The 24474-nt window shown below is 32.9% G+C and overlaps 1 protein-coding gene and 1 long non-coding RNA gene across 2 annotated transcripts; one reads left to right on the top strand and one right to left on the bottom strand.

The window, feature by feature from the left end:
- The first annotated feature begins 3657 nt into the window (after nucleotides 1–3657).
- Nucleotides 3658–11809, top strand: LOC116108006. The gene is made up of 3 exons (XR_004124575.1): nucleotides 3658–3832; nucleotides 5439–5526; nucleotides 11696–11809. It is a non-coding gene; the product is annotated as an uncharacterized LOC116108006 (long non-coding RNA).
- On the bottom strand, nucleotides 11472–13188 carry LOC116108005 (transcription repressor MYB5-like). The gene is made up of 2 exons (XM_031394294.1): nucleotides 12739–13188; nucleotides 11472–12319 (listed from the first exon to the last, which is right to left on the bottom strand). The coding sequence occupies exons 1-2, from the start codon at nucleotides 13017–13019 to the stop codon at nucleotides 11698–11700; spliced, it is 903 nt and encodes a 300-aa protein (XP_031250154.1). The 5' UTR covers nucleotides 13020–13188; the 3' UTR covers nucleotides 11472–11697.
- Between the last annotated feature and the right edge of the window lie 11286 nt (nucleotides 13189–24474).

The following is a 24474-nucleotide window of genomic DNA, read 5'->3' as shown; positions in this document are numbered from 1 at the left end:
TTATTTGTTTTCTATTTATTAATATTTTATAACTTTAAATGTGATAAAGTTTTTTTATCCTTCTTTGTCATTCTTTGCAGATCTAGAATAATTGAAAAATTGTAGCTCAACTTCTCCAAAAAAAAAATCTAGAAATGAGATTTTAATAATTTTTTTTTATGATTTCTTAAAATTATTTTATATTTAATATGGTTGGATAATATGGTTAAGTTTTTTTTTTTTTATATATATAATTGGAGATAGTTTTGTAGTGGATAGGGTATTTGTAGAATAAAATTTTAAAACCAACCAAAACACCCCAATTTGAGGTGTTTTATAAATGCCTCAAAAATACACTACACTGGTTTTGGGGGATTTTTAAGCCAGTCAAAATCAGTGCATAAAAAAATCTGACAACTAATGGTTTTAGAACACCTCAAAACCAATCTAAGTAAAAATCTCTCAAAACAAGTGGCAAAAAAACTTTCAAGCAAACCCTAAGGGGCGTTTGGTTGGGGGTTATATGGGATTACTAGGGTAATGTCATCTTATATTACTTGATTACTATATTTGGTTGTCAAGTAATATAAGATACCGGTAATCTTCAAATACCAATAGTAGTTATTATTGGTAATATCGGAGGTAATCTGATTACTTCCATTTTCTTAGGTATTCTGAGATTACCAGGGTTATCTTTTTTTGTTACAATTTTATCCCTTATTAATAAAAAATTTGGACAATAATACCCCTACTTTAAAAAAAATTTACATTAATATCCTATTTCAATTTTACTCTTGTGTAATTAAAATTTTGGACAATAATGCCCTTATATTTAAAATAATTTACAGACCACCACTGCCACCCAGCCACCACCGCCGACAGCCGGTCAACCACCATGGGCTGCCGCCGAAAAATCACCAGAGTCACTAAAAAGGAACGAGATTCGGTGGGAGACTCCGGGAGGCTTCGATATGGTCGTTTTCGGCCATATTGATGGCCGAAAACGGCCATATCAGGCCAAATCTGGCCGAAATAGATCTGGCCGTTAACGGCCAGGTCCATGGCCGTTAATGGCAAGATCTCATCCAGATCTGGCCGATAATGGCCAACGATCTGGCTGTCTGGCCGGAAATGGCAAGAATAGATCTGGCCATTTTCGGCCAGATCTGGCCTGATATGGCCGTTTTCGGCCATCAATATGGCCGAAAACGGCCATATCGAAGCCTCTTGGTCACTATCAACTGCTGATGGGGACTTTTAGAGACTTCCGACGGTGGTCTGCGGTGGCAGCAGGCGGCGACAGGTGGTCGGGCTGATTTCGTAATAAATTAAAGTTTTATATAATCGGGGGTGTTTTAACTAAATCTAAAATATTGGGGGTTAAAAGAAATTATTCAAAAATTAATAATAAAAATAATATTATATTAATATTTGAAAATGGGACAATTTGGTAATTTAAATATCATATCCACTAATTTATTCCCCATAACTAAACATATTAATATAACATACCCACCAACTAACCAAACACATTTTTTTAAATATTCCCAGTAATCTTCCAAGGTAATCTATCTTTCCAGTAATCTAACATTCCCAGTAATCTAACATTCCTGAACCAAACGCCCCCTAAGTGTTAAAGCACAAGTCAACCAGGACAAATATGTAATTTACAAGGAGTTGACACCCCTTCAATGGTAGCATCAACTAGAAATACACCGTATCTAGAATTGAAGCCCCTTCAAATCGATATATATATTGATTTAGAATATTTATTTATATTACATAATACAATTAATTATTCATGCCATAAGTTTTACTTTTAATATCTGGCTATAATGTATAGTTTAGATATTTAAAAAAAAACAATATATATATTTTGTTTATATTCGGGGTGTCCAAGCCAGTTTGCTTGCACCTCAACTAATCATGAGATCCATTGAATATCCTACAAGCCCAATGGGCAACATAAGACACAAATGTGATAGATGACCACTTTATAAAACTCAAACTCAAGACCCCTGGATAACTCACCCAAAGAGCTAAAGTCTTGCCGCCAGACACAAAGCTAGTGGTTAATATTTATATTTTCAATATGGTAGAATATGTTACATTTGTTTGGGGGTAAGGTTTGGACCTAAGCATGCCCTGGCGTTACACATCGACGTGAGAGAAGGTGTTAGAAGTTGAATTTGTCTCACATTATTAAATTAGTATTCTGTTATGGTATATATATGTGTGGTTAGGCTTACTCCCCCTTTTGCTAGTTTTTGGGCTTGAGTTCTACCCAAGTTCATTTATCATATCAACTTTTAAATCTAAACTATTACAAAATAAATAATAAATAGCACCGTTTACTTTAATGTTTATGATTCTTAGTATTTATTGGTGATGGTATATAACAACGGAAACTACAATAATTTAGTGGCTTGACAATTTAATAATTTGTGTACATTAGATAAATAAGATGAGGTTGATCTATGCTTTATAACATATATTTTGATTTATGAAATACAATATATTAATCCAAAAAAAATATAATTAACAAATTATTTAAGCAAGTAATACATCAATATGATTCACAAAATCTGGCCCCATGATTTAATTATTCACTTAAGAGTCTCTTTAAAGAAAGGTTTAGGTGGCCTATCTCTCAATTCTTACAAAAACTTTATTTAATTTAGGTCAAAACTCAAACAAGAATTTTAATAACATTAATTTATTCTAAAAGAAGTGCTTCTACATTATAAATTAAACAATATTTATCTTATAATATCACTCTTCATAGTTTAATAAATGTGGTGTGTTTAATGTTGAATGATCTCATATGAAATAAACCCATAATGGTTAGCTAACAGTGGGATCTAGTTGTTATTGGAGTTTTTTTTTTAGTAAATTTAGAAATAGGATGATTTCGCTTAAGAAACCCATAGAGAGGCCCAAGAATAAGACAGAAAAATCCATAAAAAATTCTAAAAAAAATCAATAAAAATAAATAATACATTATATATTCAATAATGTCACCCATCCGTGGATAGCCCAGATAGTTAGGGCAAATTGGGGATAGTGCAGATAGATGCACGATCTCAAGTTCTTTTAAGTGGGAGATCGTGACAGTGGGTTGCTGTATTAGTTTCTCTTAGAGATTAGTTGAAGTACGTGTAAATTGACTGGTTACAAAAAAAAAAAAAAAAAAAAAAATCAGTAACGTCACCCCTCCATTAAATCTCTAAACATATTCTTGCTTCTCTTTATCTTATGGATTCCTTTATCATAAAAATAGTTAATTTTACAAAAAAAATATTAGTGACATTACAAACACATGCTCAATATGTACAAAAATCTATGTGCAGTTGGAAAGCTAGCTAGGTCACACTGACACCAGAACAACAGGCAAAGCATTAGTTTGGACCAAATCACCAAATAAATAGCCACAGAAGGGTAGGTCCATCTGTCTATTATTAGTCGTTCTCTTCTTTGGGAATTGAGAACATTGGTTGGTGAAGCTGAAGGTGAAGGTGAAGTATTTGACCAAACACTAAACCATGTGACACTAATCTAACACCCTATTTTGCTCTTACTATTTGAACTATAGACACCATCCAGTATTCTTTTTTTCTTTTCTTCCTCATTCTCAGTGACTTTCATTCATTCATTCATTCATTCATTCAGTTTCTTTGGTCCTCGGTTGTCTTTTTTTTTTCTTTCTTCTTCTTTCTCAGTGACTTTCATTCATTCATTTTCTTTAATCCTCTTGTGTCGATCGAATATTTGAATGGACTGGAACGAGAAAGGGAATATCGGTGGAGGTTGGGTGTAAAATTTTGCCTGCTACAGATGACATTAAAGTTTCCAGGTTGGTCATCGACTGGTCTTCTTCTTGTTTTCCTTGTAGCCATTAACATTCATGCTGAAAACACTCTCCTTTATGTGTCTTTTTCTCTTTGTTTAAATATCATCAATTAATGGGATAACTTATGTTGTTTACTTGTGATATACATTAATACATATATATGCTGCTTACCATGCAAAAAACTTATGTCATCTAGCTCCTTCATGTTGTTTCCTGTACCTTGAGAGGCAGAAACTCTGATTAATTAATCAAAAAGAAGAAGGTTGTCCCTTCTTCTTTTTGATTAATTATTTTCAAAACATCCTAAGCTAGCCCTTTGGCATGCATAGATAGAAAAATGAAGAGTAAAATTAAAGCCAGAAATGGAGGGAATCAGAAAAATTAAAATAATGTTTCATATATATACATGGAGAAGTAAACGTGCTGAGAGGATTTTAATTAATTACGGTAAGACAAGGAAAATAATTGTTAATTAAATTTGGTAAGCTTTGTTTTGTTCAGGTGAAGTAGGTTATAATTTTTATTTCTGTAAAATATTGACTTAAAACTTAACATGAAAGTAATTTTAAGAAATAAAATTTTTATTTTCAATTAATTGTTTATACATAAAATTATTAAATTTCTTTTATATTTGATTATATTATATAGTATAGTGTCCCAACTACCCTGGATTCTGATTCAGGAATATTCCGAAAACTGAATTACCATTATAATAAAACAATTACAATTATTTATGTATTTATTTTGGTATTACATGAGAAAAAGATAGAGGCCACACAATATAAATAAGGTCAAATACGATGTCGCTTTAGTGCATTTAACATTATTATTTTATCATCTGCCATTCATACTTCTTTTATTTTATTTTATTTTAACAAATATATATATAAAAAGTTACATTTATGAGCAATGAAGATTAGGTCTAGAAAGTAGAAAATATATTGATGAGCGATGGATATTTATTTGCATGTGAATAATGAAGATTAGGTAAACCAGTTTCTCTTTCACGTCCATGAAGATTAGGTGAAGTCTTCCCAATTCTTTTTTTCTTTTTATATATATTTTCCTTTCTTAGGTTTCTCACATTGATCATTTATATGCATGGAATTAATTAAGAGTTAGTTTGAGATTGTTGTAGTTATAAATTTAATCAGTTTTTACTAAGCTTTCCAAATAATTTTGAATGTGTTTGGCAAAACATATTTTTTTTTAAATTGCTTTACTAGGCATAATGACAAAAAATAATATAATTTATTTTTAAAAAATATTGGATAATTATAAAATTGTACAACGGTTTAATAAATATTAAAAAGAATATATATTAAACAAGATATTATTTAGAAAAAAAATCAACTAGAATATGTCGACAATGGTAGGTCAATGGTAGCAGTTGAGTTCAGGCAATCGCATGTTGCTCCTCACAGTCGATCCAGTTAGAACTGACATGAGTTGATATGTCAAAATCCGGTGAACTTGATCAATTAGCCGAATTAACTATTTCTTAATTTAGTTCGTAGAGCATACTTTCTTTATTATTCCAATTTCCTTTTATCAAAATGATTCTACCCGCATGTATTGTTAATTAATAATCATATATGTATATTTACAGATTTAGTGGATCAAATATCATTTTTTTTATGTGTATAAAAGCGAGATGGGACTGAAGACGTCTGTAAAAGGCACCTTCAAAATATCAGGTATGAAAAATCATTATTTTATTTTATTTGCATTTTATAGGTATGATATTTTGTATTATTTTATATTCACATTAATCGCATTTACAATATACACATAAAAAAATTTAACTCTAAAAATATATAAATAATAATCTTTTGAAAAATTTCTTTGCTTTTTTATTTTATATATTTTTCAAAGTTATATTTTCATTTATTTTATATCATTTCAATAATATTTAATTATAGTCCTCATAAAATTTATGTAAAGGCATCCTTATTAAAGAATTATTCAAGTATTATAATATATAACATGTCTAATACTATACACAAAACCGATTAACCAAATCGAAAGAGAAGATTAAGATTAATAATGTAGTGTCTAATGCTATACACAAAACTCATTAACCGAACAAACCAATTAACCAAACCACGCATACCAAGCAAGGTTTTCATCTTCTCTTAAATGTATTTTTTTGTTTAATTGGTTAGTTGAGAAATTCTAAGAAGAAATAAAAATGGTAGTATATTATAAAAATAATTAAAATCTAAAGTAAATCAAAGGTGTGTAGCTCCCTTGGATGTTGTATTTCAAATTTATTTTCTATTTATAAATTCCTAAAAGAAATTGAAAATGCTTGTAGTACATATACTGGGATTTTAAAAACAGAATTGGACAGACTAAATTCTTATATAATTAATATGCATGTTTTGTATAATTTGGTCTGTCGTCTCTTACTTCCCTAGGGTTTAAAGAAATGTCAGGAAAACCTCAAAGGTATTAGAAATCATCTATTACCTCCTCTTATAGTTCATAATTTTGATTGTTATATTTTACGTTTATAGGGAGGTAAGTGATGGTTTTGTCAAATCTAAGAAGAGGTTATCTATGATTTCTTATATCTTAGGAAATGTTGGAGATAATAACTAAAATACTTTATGTTATGCCTAAAAAATCAAGGCTGACGTTAGCCTATATTAGTATGCACCAATCAAAGTTCAGGAAGACTGTGCACCGCCTAGGAGCTGTTACGTTGCTCCATGATAGAAAGAATATGGTTGTCACCAACTTGGCAGATTCAGATTTTGTCTATGAGTGATTAAGGCCTGAACACTTGTCCAAGCCCCAGGTAATTTGAGGATATTTCTTAAGTTACCAGCCAATGGGAGGTAAGAAAGGACTTGCACGGCACCTATGCACCATCAGATTTGTAATCATCACCTTGAATTCCTCTACTATAAATAGAGGACTTCCTCTCTCATTTTAGGGATTCTGATCCTAAACCCTCATTCTGATTGTAATCTTTATTTTCAGAGCAAAGATATCCCATGAGAAAGAGACTACTTGATATTCTCTTTGAAAACTCAATTATTGTACCTCTGCTTGATGTTCGCTATACACGATCTTTTGTAATCTCTCATAAATAAAAGAAACAGTAGACGTAAGATTCGCTTTAGACATCCGAACCACTTTAAAATTCATATTTCTCATTTATTATTCAATCTTTGTATCTGATCATAATCATTTACATGTAATTTCTAAGAACAGCTTAGCACTTTACACATGCGAGTAATTGGTATCAAAATCAAGCATCAACAGTTTGACGCTAGAAGGAGGGGCATGATTCACATAAGCTCTCCATGTTTTTCCAACAAGCCTCAAAATTTTCACGTTATCAGATGTGAAAATCTGTGCCTAATAAAGTCTAAATCTGGCAATGTGATAAACACGAGTTGTAGCCCTCTGAGTTAGTTTTCCGATGGTCCAAGAATCATCCAAATTTGAGGTCTACAACTCAAGTTATTGTCAAAATACTGAAACTTATTCTAGATCATAGCTCTCCGATCGCGTGACCAGGTCCTAAATCGCACGCATCAGAGCTCTCAGATCGCGTGGCTATATCACAGATCGCACGCATCAGAGCTCTCAGATCACATGGTCAAATTATAGATCATACGCATCAGAGCTCTTAGATCGCGTGGTCAAATCGCAAATCGCACGCATCAGAGCTCTTAATCGTGCTTCCGAGCACTTAGATCACGCATTCAAGATTATTGAGATCATGCATTCAGATCATTTAGATCGCGCCTTCGAGCACCCAGATTGCGCTTTTGAGCACTTAGATTGCTGATCTCGAGTTTTCAAATCAAGCTTCACACTTTCTAATAGAACTCTTTGTGTTCTCAGATCAAGCTTCGCACTTGCTGATCAAACTCTTTGTGCTATATTCTTTATGAACGAATTCCTTGTGTTCTTAGATCAAGCTTCATGTTTTTTTATCGAACTCATTGTACTCTCAAATCATAAAGAGCTCTCAAGCTCTTAGATCGTAAAGAGCTTTCAAGTTCTCAAATGAAAGCTCCTTGTGCTTCATATCGAGTTCCTTATGTTGTCTGATCGAGCTTATAAGCTCGCTCATTTACTTAAGATCACATGTTGTGGATCATTCAGATCGCACGCCTCAAGCTCTCAGGTCGAGCCCCTATCAGATCGTGATCAGCTCCTAGCTCTCAAATCGTGATCAGCTCTTAGCTCTAAAATCATGATCAGCTCTTAGCTGTGAGATTGTGAACAGCCTCAGGTTGTGTTCTCAGCTCTCATATTGCTACTAGTTGCCAGCATTAGAAAAAACGTGTAGAAAACTCAAAACAACCTCAAAACATGTCAAAATGGTGGGCTTCGGCCTCGAAAATGGCCTCAAATAGGTTCCCCTATTGCCACGATGTAGAGCTCGGAACAAGGTTTCTGTGGATATCTTACGGGCTCCAAAACTCCTCCTGGATCAAAAGTTATAGTTGTTTTAAGTTGGCCTGTCCATTTAGGGTTTCTAAACCGTGCATTTAGGCTTCTGACGTCAGCTCTCTTCAGGAATTTATCTCCTGGACATTTTATGTCAGTTCTTAAATTGCGCTCAGCTTCGGATTGCTCCAAGCTCTTAGATTGCAATCCTAGCTCTCAACACCCAATTATGCCTGGCATAGTTTGAGCTATTTAGTTCGAGACTATAGCCTATAGTGCAACAACCATTTAGATCTAAGACATGAGTTTTTGAAGTGCAATTACGCACTCCAAAAACTAAGGGGTACTGTTGTGCCAAAAATACACATTAGTATCAGCACCACCAATCAGAGTCCAACAAGCACTTAAAGATTAGGTAATATTAGCTATCAAAAACTCAAACTGCCTCTAAGAGATATTTTATATCAATCCTATCCCATTTTAAGATAAGAATTAAGGAGTGGTCCTCACATGTCAAGACAACTTGCAAAAACACTCATTACATTGACCTCAAATGTATAAATGGACACCTCTGTTCATGAAAAAGGGGCTGGCTAGGCATATGAGAGCTAGACAAACATTTGAGCTTTGTTATTTTCTCTCTATAAACAAAGCATTTCTCTATTTTTGTATATCTTACAGGCAATATCAAAAAAATAGTCAAAGAATAATAAAATAACAGTGGATGTAGGATTCACTTTAAGCATCCGAACCACTATAAAAATGTCTTTTGTCAATCTATTATTTATGTTTCTGCAAACATATATAATCTCTACACCATAATCTACTCTTACAATCATTCAAGTGTAATTTCTAAGAACAACTTAGCACTTTGCACGTGTGAGTAGTTGGTGTCAAAATTATGCATCAACACTTTAGACAACTGAGATTTGAAAATTAAGCATGCAAAACTTTTATTTACTTCATCAGAATACTAATTAAGGTGGCATTTTTTTTTTTTTTTTATCTGAAAGCTAAATAAGTCCTAAATTGGAAAAAAAAAATCTGAATAAATATGAAAAATATTTTTGTTTTTTCACTTTTAATGTGTGATTACAAGTGTTGAGTTGTTAATTTATAAACGACATGTTCCCACTCGAGGTTTAACGAAATAGTAACTTGATACCTCTGGTTTCATTTATTCCAGATTCCTACTCTTAAAATAACATCATTTGCTAAAATGGTCATATACACTGTATCGAGACGCACGTTAGCACGCTAAAGTGCGTCGATGTTTTCTTAGACAAGCTCATGTTAGCAGCATCCAAGCCAGCAATTTTTGGCTTTTTTCGGCTGATTTCGAAATTTAAAATCACTTTCGAGATCACCGTTGGACTCCCCATAACCTCCTCTATAAAATTTATACCTTTATTTTTTGACCTCACTTAACATTTTCGAACCACCTCCATTCTTGCCATCTTGTGAGATTAGGTTACTTCTCAAGCTTTTTTCGATCGATTTAAGCACAATCGACCTCTCCAGACTTCACCACCAGCTTCTCCACCATCAGTTGATTGTTGTGATGTGTTTTCTGGTTGTTGGTGACTCCCAAATCGCCGAAAATTGAAGCCATAATTAATGTCCATAACCTGCTCTATTAAAGTCCTCGCCCAGCTACTACCCATAAGCCAACCTCATCACCACCAAATTAACGGTGTTACTTTAAGGGTAGGAATCTGGAGTAAATGAAACCGGGGGTATCAATTTGCCATTTCGCTAAACCTCGGGTGGGAACATGCCGTTTACTCTTTTTGTAAATGTTAAACATCTTAAAATTAGCATTTTGACATATATGTCATTGTTAAATGTCATATTATATTTTAAAATTTACATGTTTAAAAAATAATAAACAATTAAATTGTGAGAATCAAAACAAAACAAATGTATGAGTTAAAGATAATTATATTATTTCATTAAAAATCTTCAAAGTAATAAAATTAAGAAATTAGGTATATTAATAAAAAAAATATTTAAGAAACAAAACTACATTATATTTATTTTAGCAATTTACTCTATTTTATTAATATTATTGTTCATTTGCAATTTTTTCTAGTAATGATAGAAAATATGATGAGTTGATATAATGTTTGATGAGTTAATATATTTTTTTTTTTTTGGAAATTGTAACAAATTGAAGAATCCGAAAGAAAAGATAATTAGATTTGGAATTCAATGAATTTAATAAGGCTATTATTGATTTAAAAAAAAAACAATAATAATTAAATAATTTTAGATGTCTTGGTATCAAGATAAAAGCCAAAAAATTTTGCTTAATAATTTTTATCTTACAAACTAACATAAGTTAAAAAAAATTAAAATAATACAGTATAAATATATGAATCACTCAAATTTAATTACAGTAAGACTTAATAATATCAAAATAATAACAATCAGATAATATATTTTTTCTCATAAACTTGACGTGACATGTTGATTATTGGTTTTTGATTAAATTTTTTTGTCTACTAAAATCACCTAGTAATGTGGTGGGAGCGTCACGTTGGGGTTGGGAGAGAAAGTTTATGAAATCCATTTATCAACATGATATTGCCCATCATAAAATACTCTTAAAAATACAACACTATTGCACGTATATATTCAGTCTGATATGTAAAGTACAAAATCTACTTCCTTTTTTCATTTTATAAAACAGGTTTTATTGGAAAACAATTAAATGAAACATCAAACACGAGCAAATGACCCTAAGATTTACATCATTACATGGAAAACACCAAAGCATTTAATTAATTGAAGAAACTGGAAGTATTGAAGAAACAAACAAGTTGCAGATGTTATATAAAGCTGTGCCTAGTAATAGGTTAAACGTGCAGATAAAGGATAACTTCATACAATTCTACATGCAATACATTAACGTAGATCTTAATGAGAGAAAATCATTAAAACAACGGCAGCAGTAGACAATTGGATTATGAGAAACAGAAGGGATTAATACAGTAATCAACGAAGGGAAGAAAGAAATTAGTGGTGAAGAAAGTTTTAAATCTCTATACACAAACACCGTATAAACTAATAAATATTGAATACGTTTAAACTGATATGGCATAATGTGCTTGGCTCAATGATCATACATTTATAAACAAAATAAAATATAATAATGCAATAATAAATTATATATGTGTGAAATGGTATATATGAAATGGTCCAATAAATGTACGTAAATACATGCTTAATTAAGTATTCATATCCATTATAAAAAATTCAGCATCAGGTTTGTTTTTTTTTTTTTTTTTTTAAGGTTTTACAACAAAGAGTAATAGATCTTAAATAAGAGCACAACAGCATGCAAAAGAAAACCAAGTCTAGTAAGAGTAATATAGGAGAAAAACACACCACAACCATAAATCATAGAACTGATCAAACCTATATTTAATCTTTGATTCAATTCGTTTGCAGCTTCATGCAAGGTGATGGTGACGAAGATGGTGATGGTGATGGTGATCCAACGCTCTTTCTTCCTCACTTAAATAAGTCATCGTTGATGCAACTTCACCTTCCCAAATGTTACCATGACCACTACTCGTGAGGTGATGAACTGGGTTTGGCTGCTGCAGCTGTTGGCTCACAAACATCGTGTCATTGATTAGAGAATCGAGAAATGAAGAGAATGTATCTTCGTTATAGGTTTCGACATAATTTTCCTGGTTGATGTGTGCAGAGTGGCTATTTGGTAAACCCATCATGAAACCATCCATCTCCATTTCGTTATCCTCCACTTGATGTTTTTGATTATGATGATGAAGATTGGTAATGAAGTTTTCATTGCTTTCAGTAGCTGTTGCTTCTGTGTCTAAAGATTCGGGATTGAGATTGGGATGAGTATTAGGGTTAGGGTTTGAAGTTAAAGCGAGATGATCATTATTTCCGATAACATCTGAGGAAGTAGGTAATGGGTCTAACGGCTTGTGGGTTCTTGGATCAATTCCTTGATTAATCAGCTTTTTGCTAAGATGGGTATTCCAATAATTCTTGATCTCATTGTCAGTGCGTCCCGGGATTCTTCCCGCTATCAAAGACCACCTGAGAGTAAGAACATGAAGGTTGACATTAACAAATCATTCATCGATAAAAAAGTAAAACAAGTGAACTCTTGACGCTGGATACAAGGAAAGTCAGTAAACTGTGAACATCTGATCGTATTCACGGTTTATGACCGATAAGGAATCCCTTTTTTTCTTGTAATGCGCGTGATCATCATCTGAATATTGATGGAGAATTGAACGATTAATTTGGGGAAGAAATGATTAAACACCAAATTACCGGAAGAAAGAGATGAAGCACAAAAGCTCCTAGTTCAAATTCATCTTGCAGCAGTAGAAGATCAATTGGAAGAGATTCATATTGGGTTAAGAAGAACCGGAGATTGACGGAGCTCTTATTGGCAAATAACGTGATTGCATAGAAAATGAGAGGACCGGAAGAAACAGAACAAAGAGTACCTGTTCCCGAGCAGGCGATGGAGGCGAAGAATGAGATCTTCTTCGTCAGGAGCTATGCGACCTCTTTTAACACAGGGTCTGAGATAATTCATCCACCGGAGACGGCAACTCTTGCCGCAACGAAGCAGCCCGGCACGTTTCGGGAGCGTACGCCAGCGGCCTTCACCTTCTCTCTTGATATAATTGGATAAGATCTCGTCTTCCTCCGGAGTCCACGGGCCTTTCTTGATGCCCACCTTGCTACAACACGGGGTTCTAGTACCAGAAGAAGGGTTTCTCATATTAACTGCTAATGAAATTTTCAAGCGTTGCTTTCTTTCAAGGACTAGTTTGTGTGGGAGGTAAAGCTCGATGGAGGAATGAATTAATGAAGAAAATAAAGATTAGGGTTCAAGGTCGGGGATGGAGAGAGTGTTTTTGCAGATGTGAAGAGGCAAAGATGAAGTAAAGTAGTAACTAGTAAACGAGTATGATGCAGACACATCCAACCTTAGACCCTACACACAGTAGAAGACTGCTCAAAGATTACATTCTTTGGCATCATTTTGATATATTTGAGATAATTAAGTAGAATTATTTTTTCATCTATTTTTTAAATTTTATGACAGCAAAAATAAAGATTATTTAATAGTAATATAAATCACATGTGGGTAGCAGAAAACAGCAGCAAAACAGGTTACACATTATTCTATTATCCTCACTTGTCGTGATAAAAATCATAAAATATATATATATGCATTAATTAGCATAAAAAAGGTGAATATATTTATTTATAAAATGTCATCTATCAATTGTGTGCGTATAGCCGTATAGGTCAAAAGGAAAAAGGTCAATGTGCATTTAATAGTAGAGTAAACGATTTCTTTCCAACCAAGGTTTGCCTTTTTTACCCTTTCTTCGTTACTATCCAAAATCAATTCCGGTATCAAAAATTATCCGTCACCGTCATTTGAACTTTTAAAGTCTTTTCTATAAAACTTATTTTACTCTAATATCTAATTTTTTAATAATTATCAATCATCATAAAACTAAAATTTTTTATTCTTAATTAATTTTTATCTGATTTTGATAAAAAATATTTTATCAGTCACTATCATTTGATCTATAAACCTCTACTCTATAAAAATTTTATTACCTTAATTCTTAGTAACTTACCGAATACTAGATAAAAACAGTAAAATATATTTTTGATATTAATAGAATATAAATATTAGGTGAGAAATAAGGTATTTTAAAATTTTTTTTTTTTTTGAACTGTTAGTAAGGCAAACTTTAGGGAGGAAAAAGTTGCTTACTCTTTAATAGTACTGTATTTTGATTGCACGGGCGGCTGGCTGGTACTCTTTGACCAGTCCGGCTGTCCCCATATTAATGGTCTTTCTGTTTCCAAAAATTTAGAAGAAAAAGAATCTTCTCACTTCCTAAATTTTGTAAACAATTAGAGAAAATAAAAAATAAAAAGAAATTAATGTGAAATTGCCACGTCAGATAATAATTTACTTGGTTGGTAATGCTTGCCCATTTGCTTAAGCATTAAGTTTTGAATCAGAATTTTACATCTTTTATTTTATGGATAATGTGCATTTGACCTTATCCATATAATGGGTCCCATTTCACCGGCCTACCAAATTATCATGTCTTTTTAGGACTAATGTTTTTTTTTTCTTTTTTTTTCCATTAAGTAAATATATGATTTAATTGATTGTTAATTGAAAAATATAATACTAACAAAAAAATATCAGATAATATGAAAATTAAAATTTATATGTATGATTTTAATAAACAGACCCTTGCTGTCTCTTGCAGGTTTCAAAAACCCGCAATTAGATCCTGCGATCTGGGTTCTTTCATCTTCTTGGATGAACCTTCACGCCGCCAATTTGGGCATTCGCCAAAAAGCCTGGAAGCGCCCGGGACAGCTACCTCGTAGGCCGTTGTGGCCTGGCAACTCATCGGCTACCCAAATCCGCAAAAAGTTGCCATCTTTCAAAGGGCCAAGCTGTGAGTTCCACCATGAAAGGCAAAAATCTTAAATCTCATTTATAGTCATCTTTAACTTATCTTAATTCTCAAAATGGCGCATTTGTTTAAATATCTTATTCGTATTCTAAATCAAAATAAACATTTCTTTCTTATTTTTAATTTTTAAATTCTACAGTGTAATAACTACTTAATTATCTCGTAATATTTATCCAATTTTATCTAATAATAATATTTTAAAAATACTACTCCAAATAACTAAAATACGCGTTTGTTTTCATATCCTATTCATATTCCAAATCAAAATACATATTTATTTTCCTATTCTCAAAATCATATCCTAAATTATTTAACTATTTTTAATTTTCAAATTTTACCTCATAAGAACCAGCAAACTCTACGTAACAATAATATTTCAAAAATACTACTCCAAATAACTAAACAAATGCACCCCTTGTTAAAGACATATTTAGTCATAAAATCACATTACTCAATCTAATTGCCCTTGATAAAAGACTAAATGACACATTCCCAGGTTTAGTGAAATCCTAAATTGATATCCTTGATTGCATTTATTCTAGATTTTTACCCTTAAATTAACACCATTAGTGATTCTTGGAGGTGTTTGGAAACAGTGAGTGAGGTCGACAAGTGAATGTATGAGTTTTGTAGAGGAGGTTATGTGGAGTTCAATGATGGTCTCGAAAATAATTTTGAACTTCGGAATCGGTTGGAAAAAGCCAAAAATCATCGGCTTGCATGTTGCTAACATGAGCCGCTTTTTACCAAAATAAGCCAGTCTTCTACCAAAAAAAGCATCGACACATGTTAAAACTTGTTAACGTGTGACACGTTATAGTGACACATGTTAAAACTTGTTAACATGTGACACGTTATAGTGAAAAGTTGAGAATCTATTAAAATAAAGGGTTTAATTAAACATTTACACTATTAAACCATACAATTATACTTGACTGGATAGTCAAAGGGTGAATATTAAAATATATCATCATTTTTTGATTTATTAAGGGTATAATAGGTAATTCATTAAATTTTGCAGTTAGACTTATCATTTAAATAAAACCTGTACATTTTAGGAAAATATGGCTATTGAGTTGGTATGTCCAAACCCCTTTTTCCAAATTTTATGTGTTATTTAAGGACTAAAATGCCCCTTTACCAATTAAGTTTATATATAAATATCAATGTTTTACTTAATAGATTATATACTATCAATTTGATCCATATAAAATATTTAAAAAATACATTGCTCGAGTTTGCTCATATGCTTTCCGAAAAAATGCATTTTCAACCCAATTTAAATTGATATATCTTATATATATATATATATATATATATATTTATACACTAAATATATTTTCCACATTTCAATATTTCATATATCTTTTAACATTATATTTTTTTTCTTCAAATAATCAACCAAAAAACGACGGTATTTATGTGATTAAGTGTGAAAGATAGGGTAGAATGAAGTATCCAAAAATCATAGGAGAAGTCTTATATGGTGTTTTTTTTTTTTTTTTTTTTTTTTTTTTTTTTTGTGGTCTGAACTGAGTAAATCTGTCTGAATGCCAAAAATTCAAATACCCATCTCAAAAAATCCAAGTGCCTAGATGCAAAATCCAAATACCCACAAAATTTCCTACCGAAACTGCAAAGTTTCAAGAAAAATCCAAGCCAAAACTGCAAGTTCAAAAGAGGATCAAAATACCCATAAAATTTCCTACCAAACTGCAAAGTTTCTAAGAAAAATCCAAGCCAAAACTGCAAGTTTCAAAAGAAGATCAAAATACCCAAGCAAAAAATCAATTCAAAACTGCAGCTTCAAGCAAAATCCAAACGATCACGGACTTGGTTGAGGCTGTCGTGGATACCTTGATAGGTGGCGATAGGTCTACTGGGTCTGGGAGTGGGAGGGAAGATAGGGGCTGCTTTGTGATGGCAATTTGAAATCCAATAATGCTTCAATCCACCCTTAACTTGCCGTAAATTCAAGAAAATGCAAGAAGTAAAAGAAATCAATTAACACAAGCATTAAAGTTGTGGTTGTCTTCAAATAGATTCGTAAATAAGGGAGCTGTTGGGAGTGGGAGGGAGGTTGGTGGGTGGGGCAAGGTAAGGGTAAAAAGCAAGGATTGTGCAGGTTTGATTCCCGCAGACTACCGGTAGACCTTTGCCCATGATTTAACTGTGGTCACGGCGGCAGATACTTTCTCCAGTATTAGTCAAAGCGTATGTAAGCTGGTAAGGTGTATCTCTGTTTCTCAAAAAAAAAAAAAAAAAAACATACAAACAAATGAAAAAGTGATTTGGGCTCCGTTTGTTCACAATTTTACCTTTTTGAGAAAAGTTTGATGAAAAAAGTAAAAAAAAAAAAGATGAATTTGATTGGTGTTACGACGTAAAATTTATAAATTAATAAAATATCTCATATGTTTATTTTTTTAATAAAATACTCCTATAATAAAATATTAAAAGTTAATAAAAACACCCTCAATTCATCCATCAAATATGGACAGTCGGCCACCACTACCGGAGGATGGCTAGAGTTGCCATATCGGCACATGATCGACTGGATCTTGTCGGTCGTGCATCGATATGGCATTTTTTTTATCATATCTGGTCGCATTTACTCGTCAACGACAACAAAAAATACGAACGTTGTTGATGATCAGCAACGACCATATGTTGGCCGCCGTTGACGTCTGGTTACGGCCAAAGATCTGACCGTCAACGGCCCGATCTTTGGTCTTACATCTGGCCTTTTTCGGGCAGCTCTATCGTGGATCTGACCAGAAAATGCTAGATCGGTGCACTACTGGTAAAATCCAACCGGTAGTGTGCTATCCTACCAAATTCCGACCAACTTCCGGTAGTAGTGGCCGGAATCTAGTATAATGTGGGTTTAAGGGTGTTTTTACAATTTCGAAAAAAAATATTTAGGGGTATTTAATTAAATTAACAAATTTAGTGGGTTTAAAAAAATTTAAATAATATTATATAATATTATGAGTTTTTAGACATTTTACTGTTTAACTTTATTGGAAATACTAAAAGTAGTATTCCCAAACTTAACCCAAACGAAGCCTTAATTTTTTTAGGGTCTTTAAAATTTTCAGGGTTTTTAGTTTTTCTTTTTAGGGTAAAGCAATTGAAAAGACAAACTCACCCCTAAAGAGCCATGAAATTTTCAACGGATTTGTAACGACGTTAGCTATAAGGGTGTGTTTGGTTTAGAGAATGTTATAATAATGGAAAGATAAATTACCTTGAAGATTACTTAGAATGTTTAGGAAAATATGTTTGGTTGGTTGGAATAAATTGGTGGGTATCTTATATAATATGTTTGGTTGAGAAGAATAGATCTGTGGGTATGTTATTTAAATTACTGAATGCCCTCTTATTAAATATTATTATTTAAATTATTAATATAACCCCCTACATTTAAAAACTTAGCAAAAACGACCCCATAATAAAAGTTTAAAAAATCAACGAATGCACCCCCTAACAACCCAGCTAGAGCCACCGCTGGCAACCACCGCTGACAACCCAACGACACACAAGCAGCAGGAAATGTCCTCCATGCATCGCTTTGGCCATTTCTAGCTAGATCTGTTACAATTTGGCCATTTTCGGCCATCAATATTGCTAAAAACGGCCATGTCGGTGACTCCCAGCAGCGGCCAACAGTGGTGGTCTACAATTTTTTTTTAAGTATAAGGACATTATTGTCCAAAAACTTAATTAAACAAGGGTAAATTGTAATTGTTGATTAATGTAAATTGTTGTCAAAATAAGGGCATTATTGTTCAAAAATTTTATTAATAAGGGGTAAACTTGTAACAAAAATAAAATTACCAAGTAATCTTAAAATACATAAGAAAATGGAGGTAATTAGATTACCTCTTATATTACCAATAGTAATTACTATTGGTTTTGGAAGATTACGAAAATCTTATATTATAATTACTTGACAACTAAACGTGGTAATCAAGTAATATAAGATGACATTACCTTAGTAATCCAATATTACCTCCAACCAAGCACACCCTAAGGGTGGTATCTTAATAATCTTCAAACCCGTGAGGGTAGCGTTTGTATAATACCCCTAAAGTCAATATCTAAGTTTCAGTTTCTGAAACCTCAGGGATGATAAGTGCATCCATTTTCTTATTACAACTCTTATAATATGCAGGAACCAGATGCAAGGTTCGTTAATCGTGGCGATGGTCGACAAATTTGCGGAATCTATTTTTCAGTTTCTATAATGGATCATAAGAGTTTGAAGAATCTTATATTTCAAATATTTAACAAATTAAGCCCTACCTAATCTCTTTGTAAGTCTCGAAATCCATTAACAAAATTAAAATGTTTTTTGTTTATTTTTCAACTTTTTTTTTTTAATGACTGGGATGTCAGAGTCAGTTTGTACATATATCAACTAATATTCGAGACCCATTGAACACCCTACAAATCTAATATTCTAAGATAAATCACAAATATGATAGTTGATACCATAACGGTTTGAACCCAGGAAGTTTTAACCACTAGACCAACCCATTGGGGTTTTTCTATTCTTTTTTAACTTGTGGAGCTCAAGCATGGGCCTGGCCTTAATGGGAGCTTACATAAAAAACACAACTCAGATTTGGGTGGGATGCAGCATATGGACTCTAAAGCAATATATATTTATATTTTGCCTGATGATGATTGTGTCTCAAAGATCCTATGGTCCAAACTGATTCACCTGACCAAAAGAATAAACATTTTTCCAATTCGCCAAACGACAGAGTCCCACCCAAATTTTGCCAGAAAGAAATTTAATACCCAAAAATTTTGAAAATGACAAACATCAACTTTCTGTTAGGTTCTATTAGTAAATTCCATATGTTGAAAGACAACAATGACAACAATGAGGAAAAGACTGAAGTGGCGTTGAGAGTTTGATTTCATATTTTTTTACTAATTTATGTCAATTCAACTCATTCAATTATGTAGATAACCACCAACTTTAATTAAATTACGAGCATGCCATCAACTATTTATGAGTTAATGAAATGACCAGTTTGTCCCTATCATTTTGTAACACTGAAGTCGTTGGAATTTTTAAAAATTGAAACATGACCAATTCGTCCCTGTTTTGCTAGCAAAAATTTAAAGTTGAGTTGGTGGAAAGTTTAAACTTGTTGTGCAGTCCCGGAGAAGAACAAGAACATTTATGGCTGAAGGTAACCAACATAAACGAGCAAGATTCATTTGTAATGAAGTTCTTCATGAGTTACAAAGAAACCAAAACTATGAATTCAATACAGCAGAATGTCTTAACAGTTAAGATATACAAAGAAAGCAGAAGCAATTTGCAAAAAGCTTCTATTACCAACTCTTAATTGTTGTGTGAACAGACCTAAGACAGGCTAAACCACCCAAAACAATGCCTACATATCAGGCCATTCTCAAATCAAATATTAAACAGGCACCAACTCCAATTTCTTTTGAAAACAGTTTACTTCCTGAATGCTGCAATCCCTGAAGCCGAAGGCCATAATATCTGAAAGAGGTAGATGAGATGCTTCAAGTGTGATGCCCACCTGATAGTGCCAATTAAATTTGANCCAACCTCATCGTACTTTATATCACCAATGTCACGAGCCTGTTATCGTTTAAAAAAAAACCAACATCAGAAACCAAAATTAACGAACAAAAACAACAAGACAATAAGAGAAAAAAGAGAAACAAACCATGAAGACACGTTCTTCTTGAGAAAGAAAAGAAAGGTTTACAGAGGATTTGGCGAGAAAGTTAGAACAGAAGGAAAGGAAAGACAGTGACCGTAATTTGAAAATTCCGTTAGTGCATGGATTTACGAAAGAACAAGTTCAAGACGTAGATACAAAGAAAGAAGAAAGGTAAAAGGTCGTTTATATATAGTTATATACAACACCAATCAGCCTAAATATAAAGTAATTAACTTGTAATTCAAGTTCATGGTTCATTAAATAAATTTGACAGATGAGATCAAATTATAATAATAGAATAAGTTATATTTTATTTTATACAGTTAACAGTTTGTAATGTTCAAAGAATGTGACAAGAGCGGGAGTAAGTTTATCTTATATAATAATCCTATTATTAGTAATTAATTAATTTTTGTTACGTCATAATCAGGTTGATTAGTTAATTAATTAATTATTATATACAACTTGTGTAAGTGGACTTTGAATAGGCCCAACTGTATTAATTGCTCTTTCAATTTTCAACTGGGTCAATGAATTATATTTTAATAAATCTAATTTTAAATTGAAAAAAAAAATCTTAAAATCTGAGTATAATTAAACAATGAGATTTGATGATTAATTTTTAAAAAATAATTAAGTAATTATTCAGAGAAGTGTTGACTGTACTGGTATCATCTTAAGGAATTAATTAAATATTTATAAATTGAAATTACATGTAAATAAGTAGTGATGAGATGAATAGTTAAACGACTGTTGGGAGCGCGTACAAGTTCAAAAAAAGTACAGAGAGAGAGAGAGAGAGAGTGGGAGACGGCAGGTTTGACCTTATACAGTTCACCACGTTTATGTCATTGTTGCACGCTCCAACTCGGATGCTTCCAGAAAATAATATTATAATCCTAATTCCTAAATATTATTACCATAAATTTATCTTAAAATTTTAAATATTTATTATATTTAATAATTAATTTGTGGGCAGTGGGCAGTGGAAAAGCAATCACATTTTTCATATTTAAAAGGCTAAATTGGAAAATGTAAAAGCACTAATTATTTCTGATAAGTTTTAGAACTTCTAAGCATGAATGTCCAATCAAATATTTGTTTGTTTATTTTTCAATTAATATAATGTTCTTATTTTGAATTGGGTTTTTTCTTTAAAAAATAAAAATAAAAAAAATCCTCATTGATTCCAAATTCTGTGGCCCTGGTCAAATTATTTGGCTTGTCTTGATCGATAATTTGATATTTACCCAATTTGACTGCAGGCCCTGCATCAATTGAGTGGACCTTCATGTTTGGTTCCTTCTCCTGTTTTTGTCTACAATTATTTGTGTTTTATTAGTAAAATTTTCCCACTAAAGGACATGGAGAGAGACCCTTTATATTTATTTATTTTTCAATTAATATAATGTTCTTATTTTGAATTGGAAAAAAAATAAAAAAAAAATGAGAGAAAAAAATGAAAGGGAAGGGTCATATGTATACAAAGGAAAGTCAATATAGATGTCACATATCTTCCTTCAAAGCAACAAGTGACATATATACAGTTGGGTTTATTTAATTTCCAAGTGTTACCACTTGTGCATGATGTAAGAAGCATTCATGGGTTTGTATTTCTTTGAATTCCATTTCATTTTTCATTATTTTGACTTTCTTTACACCTAAAACTTCTCAGTTGTCTAATTTATAAAGTGGGCTTTTATGTAGGGTTATCTCTGGCCTCCCCGGAGGTTTCAAAACAGGGAGATTGCTGCAAATGTCAAATGAGGGAATCAAATAAGACAATGAAATGCAAAAGCAAAAGCAAAAGCAAAACTTATTTCTTCTTTATCCCCAATAAATTAACTAGAAAACACATCTCTTATCTATTAATCCAATCCCCAGATAGCAAATTCCTAGCCATTTTATGAGGATACAACTGTGTTGTGCCAAAAATACACACTAATGTTAGTATCACCAATCAAAATTCAACAAACACTTAAAGATAAGGTAGTATTAGCCATCAAAAACTCAAACTGCCTCCAAGAAATATTTTATATCAATTCTATCTCATTTTAAGATAAGGATTAAGGAGTGGTTCCCACGCATCAAGGTAATTTCCAAAAGCACTCATTACATTAACCTCAAAGGTATAAATGAGCATCTCTCTTCATGAAAAAGGGGCTAGCTGGATATATAAGAGCTAGACAAACATTTGAGCTTTATTATTTTTTCTCTGTAAACAAAGCGTTTCTCCATTTTTGTATGCCATATAAGCAATATCAAAAAAATAGTCATAGAATAATAAAATAACAGTGGATGTAAGAATCGCTTTAAGCATCCGAAACACTATAAAAACCTCTCTTGTCAATCTTTTATTGATTTTTCATCAAACATATATAACCTTAGCACTATAAACTCTTCTCATAAATCATTCACGTGTAATTTCTAAGAACAGCTTAGCATTTTGCATGTGCGAGTCGTTGATGTTAAAATCACGCATCAACAGTTTGGCGCTAGAGGAAAGGCATGATTCACATCAGCTCTCCATGTTTTTCCAATAAACCTCAAAATCTTCATGTTATCATATGTGAAAATATGAGCCTAATAAAGTATTAATCTAGCAATGTGATAAACACAATAGTTGTGCCCTTTGAGTTAGCTTTCCGATGGTCTAAGAATCATCCAAATCCAAGGTCTACAGCTCAAGTTATCGTCAAAATACTAAAGCATGTTCCGCATCAGAGCTCTCAGATCGCGTGACCAAATCGCAGATCGCACGCATCAGAGTTCTCAAATCGCATGGCCAGATTGCAACTTGCAGCATCAGAGCTCTTAGATCACGTGACCAAATCTCAGATCGCATGCATTAGAGCTTTTAAATCGCTTGGCCAGATCGCAGATCGCACGCATCAAAGCTCTCAGATCGCGTGGCCATATCGTAGATCGCACACATCAGAGTTCTCAAATCGCTTGGTTAGATCGTAGATCGCACGCATCAGAGTTCTCAGATCGTGCTTCCGAGCACTCAGATCGCGCATTCAAGATCGTTGAGATCACGTGTTCAGATCATTTAGATCGCGCTTCTGAGAAGCCAGATCACTCTTTCGAGCGCTTAGATCGCACTTCCGAGCGCTTAGATCGCTGATCTCGAGTTCTTAGATCAAACTTCGCTCTTTCTGATCAAACTCCTTATGTTCTTACATCAAGCTTTGCACTTTCTGATCGAACTCTTTGTGTTATATGCTATTTAATCGAACTCCTTGTGCTCTTATATCGCAAATAGCTCTCGAGTTCTTAGATCAAAGTTTCTTACGCTTCATATCGAGCTCCTTATATTCTCTAATCGAGCTCATAAGCTCGCTCATTTGCTTGAGATCGCACGCTGTAGATCGTTTAGATCGCACGCCTCAAGCTCTCAAGTCGAGTCCTTATCAGATAGCGATCAGCTCCTGGCTCTCAAATCACGATCAGCTCTCAGATTGTGAACAAGTTCATGTTGTGTTATCAACTGTCAGATCGCGACCAATTCTCAGGTTGCGATTAGCTGTCAGCATCAGAAAAAACGCATAGAAAACTCAAAACAGTCCTGAAACATGCCGAAATGGTGGATTTTGGCCCAAAAATGGCCCCAATCAGGTACTCCCATTGCCACGACGTAGAGCTCAGAACAAGCTTTGTGTGGATATCTAACGGGCTCCAAAACTCCTCCCGGATCAAAAGTTATGGCTGTTTTAAGTTGGCTTGTCCGTTTAAGGCCTCTAAGCTGTGCGTTTGGGCTTCTGATGTCAGCTTTCTCCAGGAATTCATCTACTGGAAATTTTATGTCAGTTATTAGATTGCGCTCAGCTTCGGATCGCTCCAAGCTCTCAGATCATAGTTTTAGCTCTTAACACCCGATTATGCCAGGTATAGTTCGAGCTATTCCGTTTGAGACTGTAGCCTATAATGCGACAACCATTTAGGTCTAAGACATGAGTTTTTAAAGTGCAATTATGCACTCCAAAAACTGGGGGGGGGG

This window comes from Pistacia vera, unplaced genomic scaffold (genome assembly GCF_008641045.1).
Source record: "Pistacia vera cultivar Batoury unplaced genomic scaffold, PisVer_v2 Contig550, whole genome shotgun sequence".
Taxonomy (NCBI): Eukaryota; Viridiplantae; Streptophyta; class Magnoliopsida; order Sapindales; family Anacardiaceae; genus Pistacia; species Pistacia vera.
This window is presented reverse-complemented; position numbering and strand designations above follow the sequence as displayed.

Bases quoted from the DNA above. Each gene is read 5' to 3' on its own strand.
- LOC116108005 (XM_031394294.1), bottom strand. From the start codon at position 13,019: ATGAGAAACCCTTCTTCTGGTACTAGAACCCCGTGTTGTAGCAAGGTG. The intron at 12,320-12,738 runs GTACTCTTTGTT...TCTTACTCTCAG, and splicing joins CATCGCCTGCTCGGGAACAG to GTGGTCTTTGATAGCGGGAA.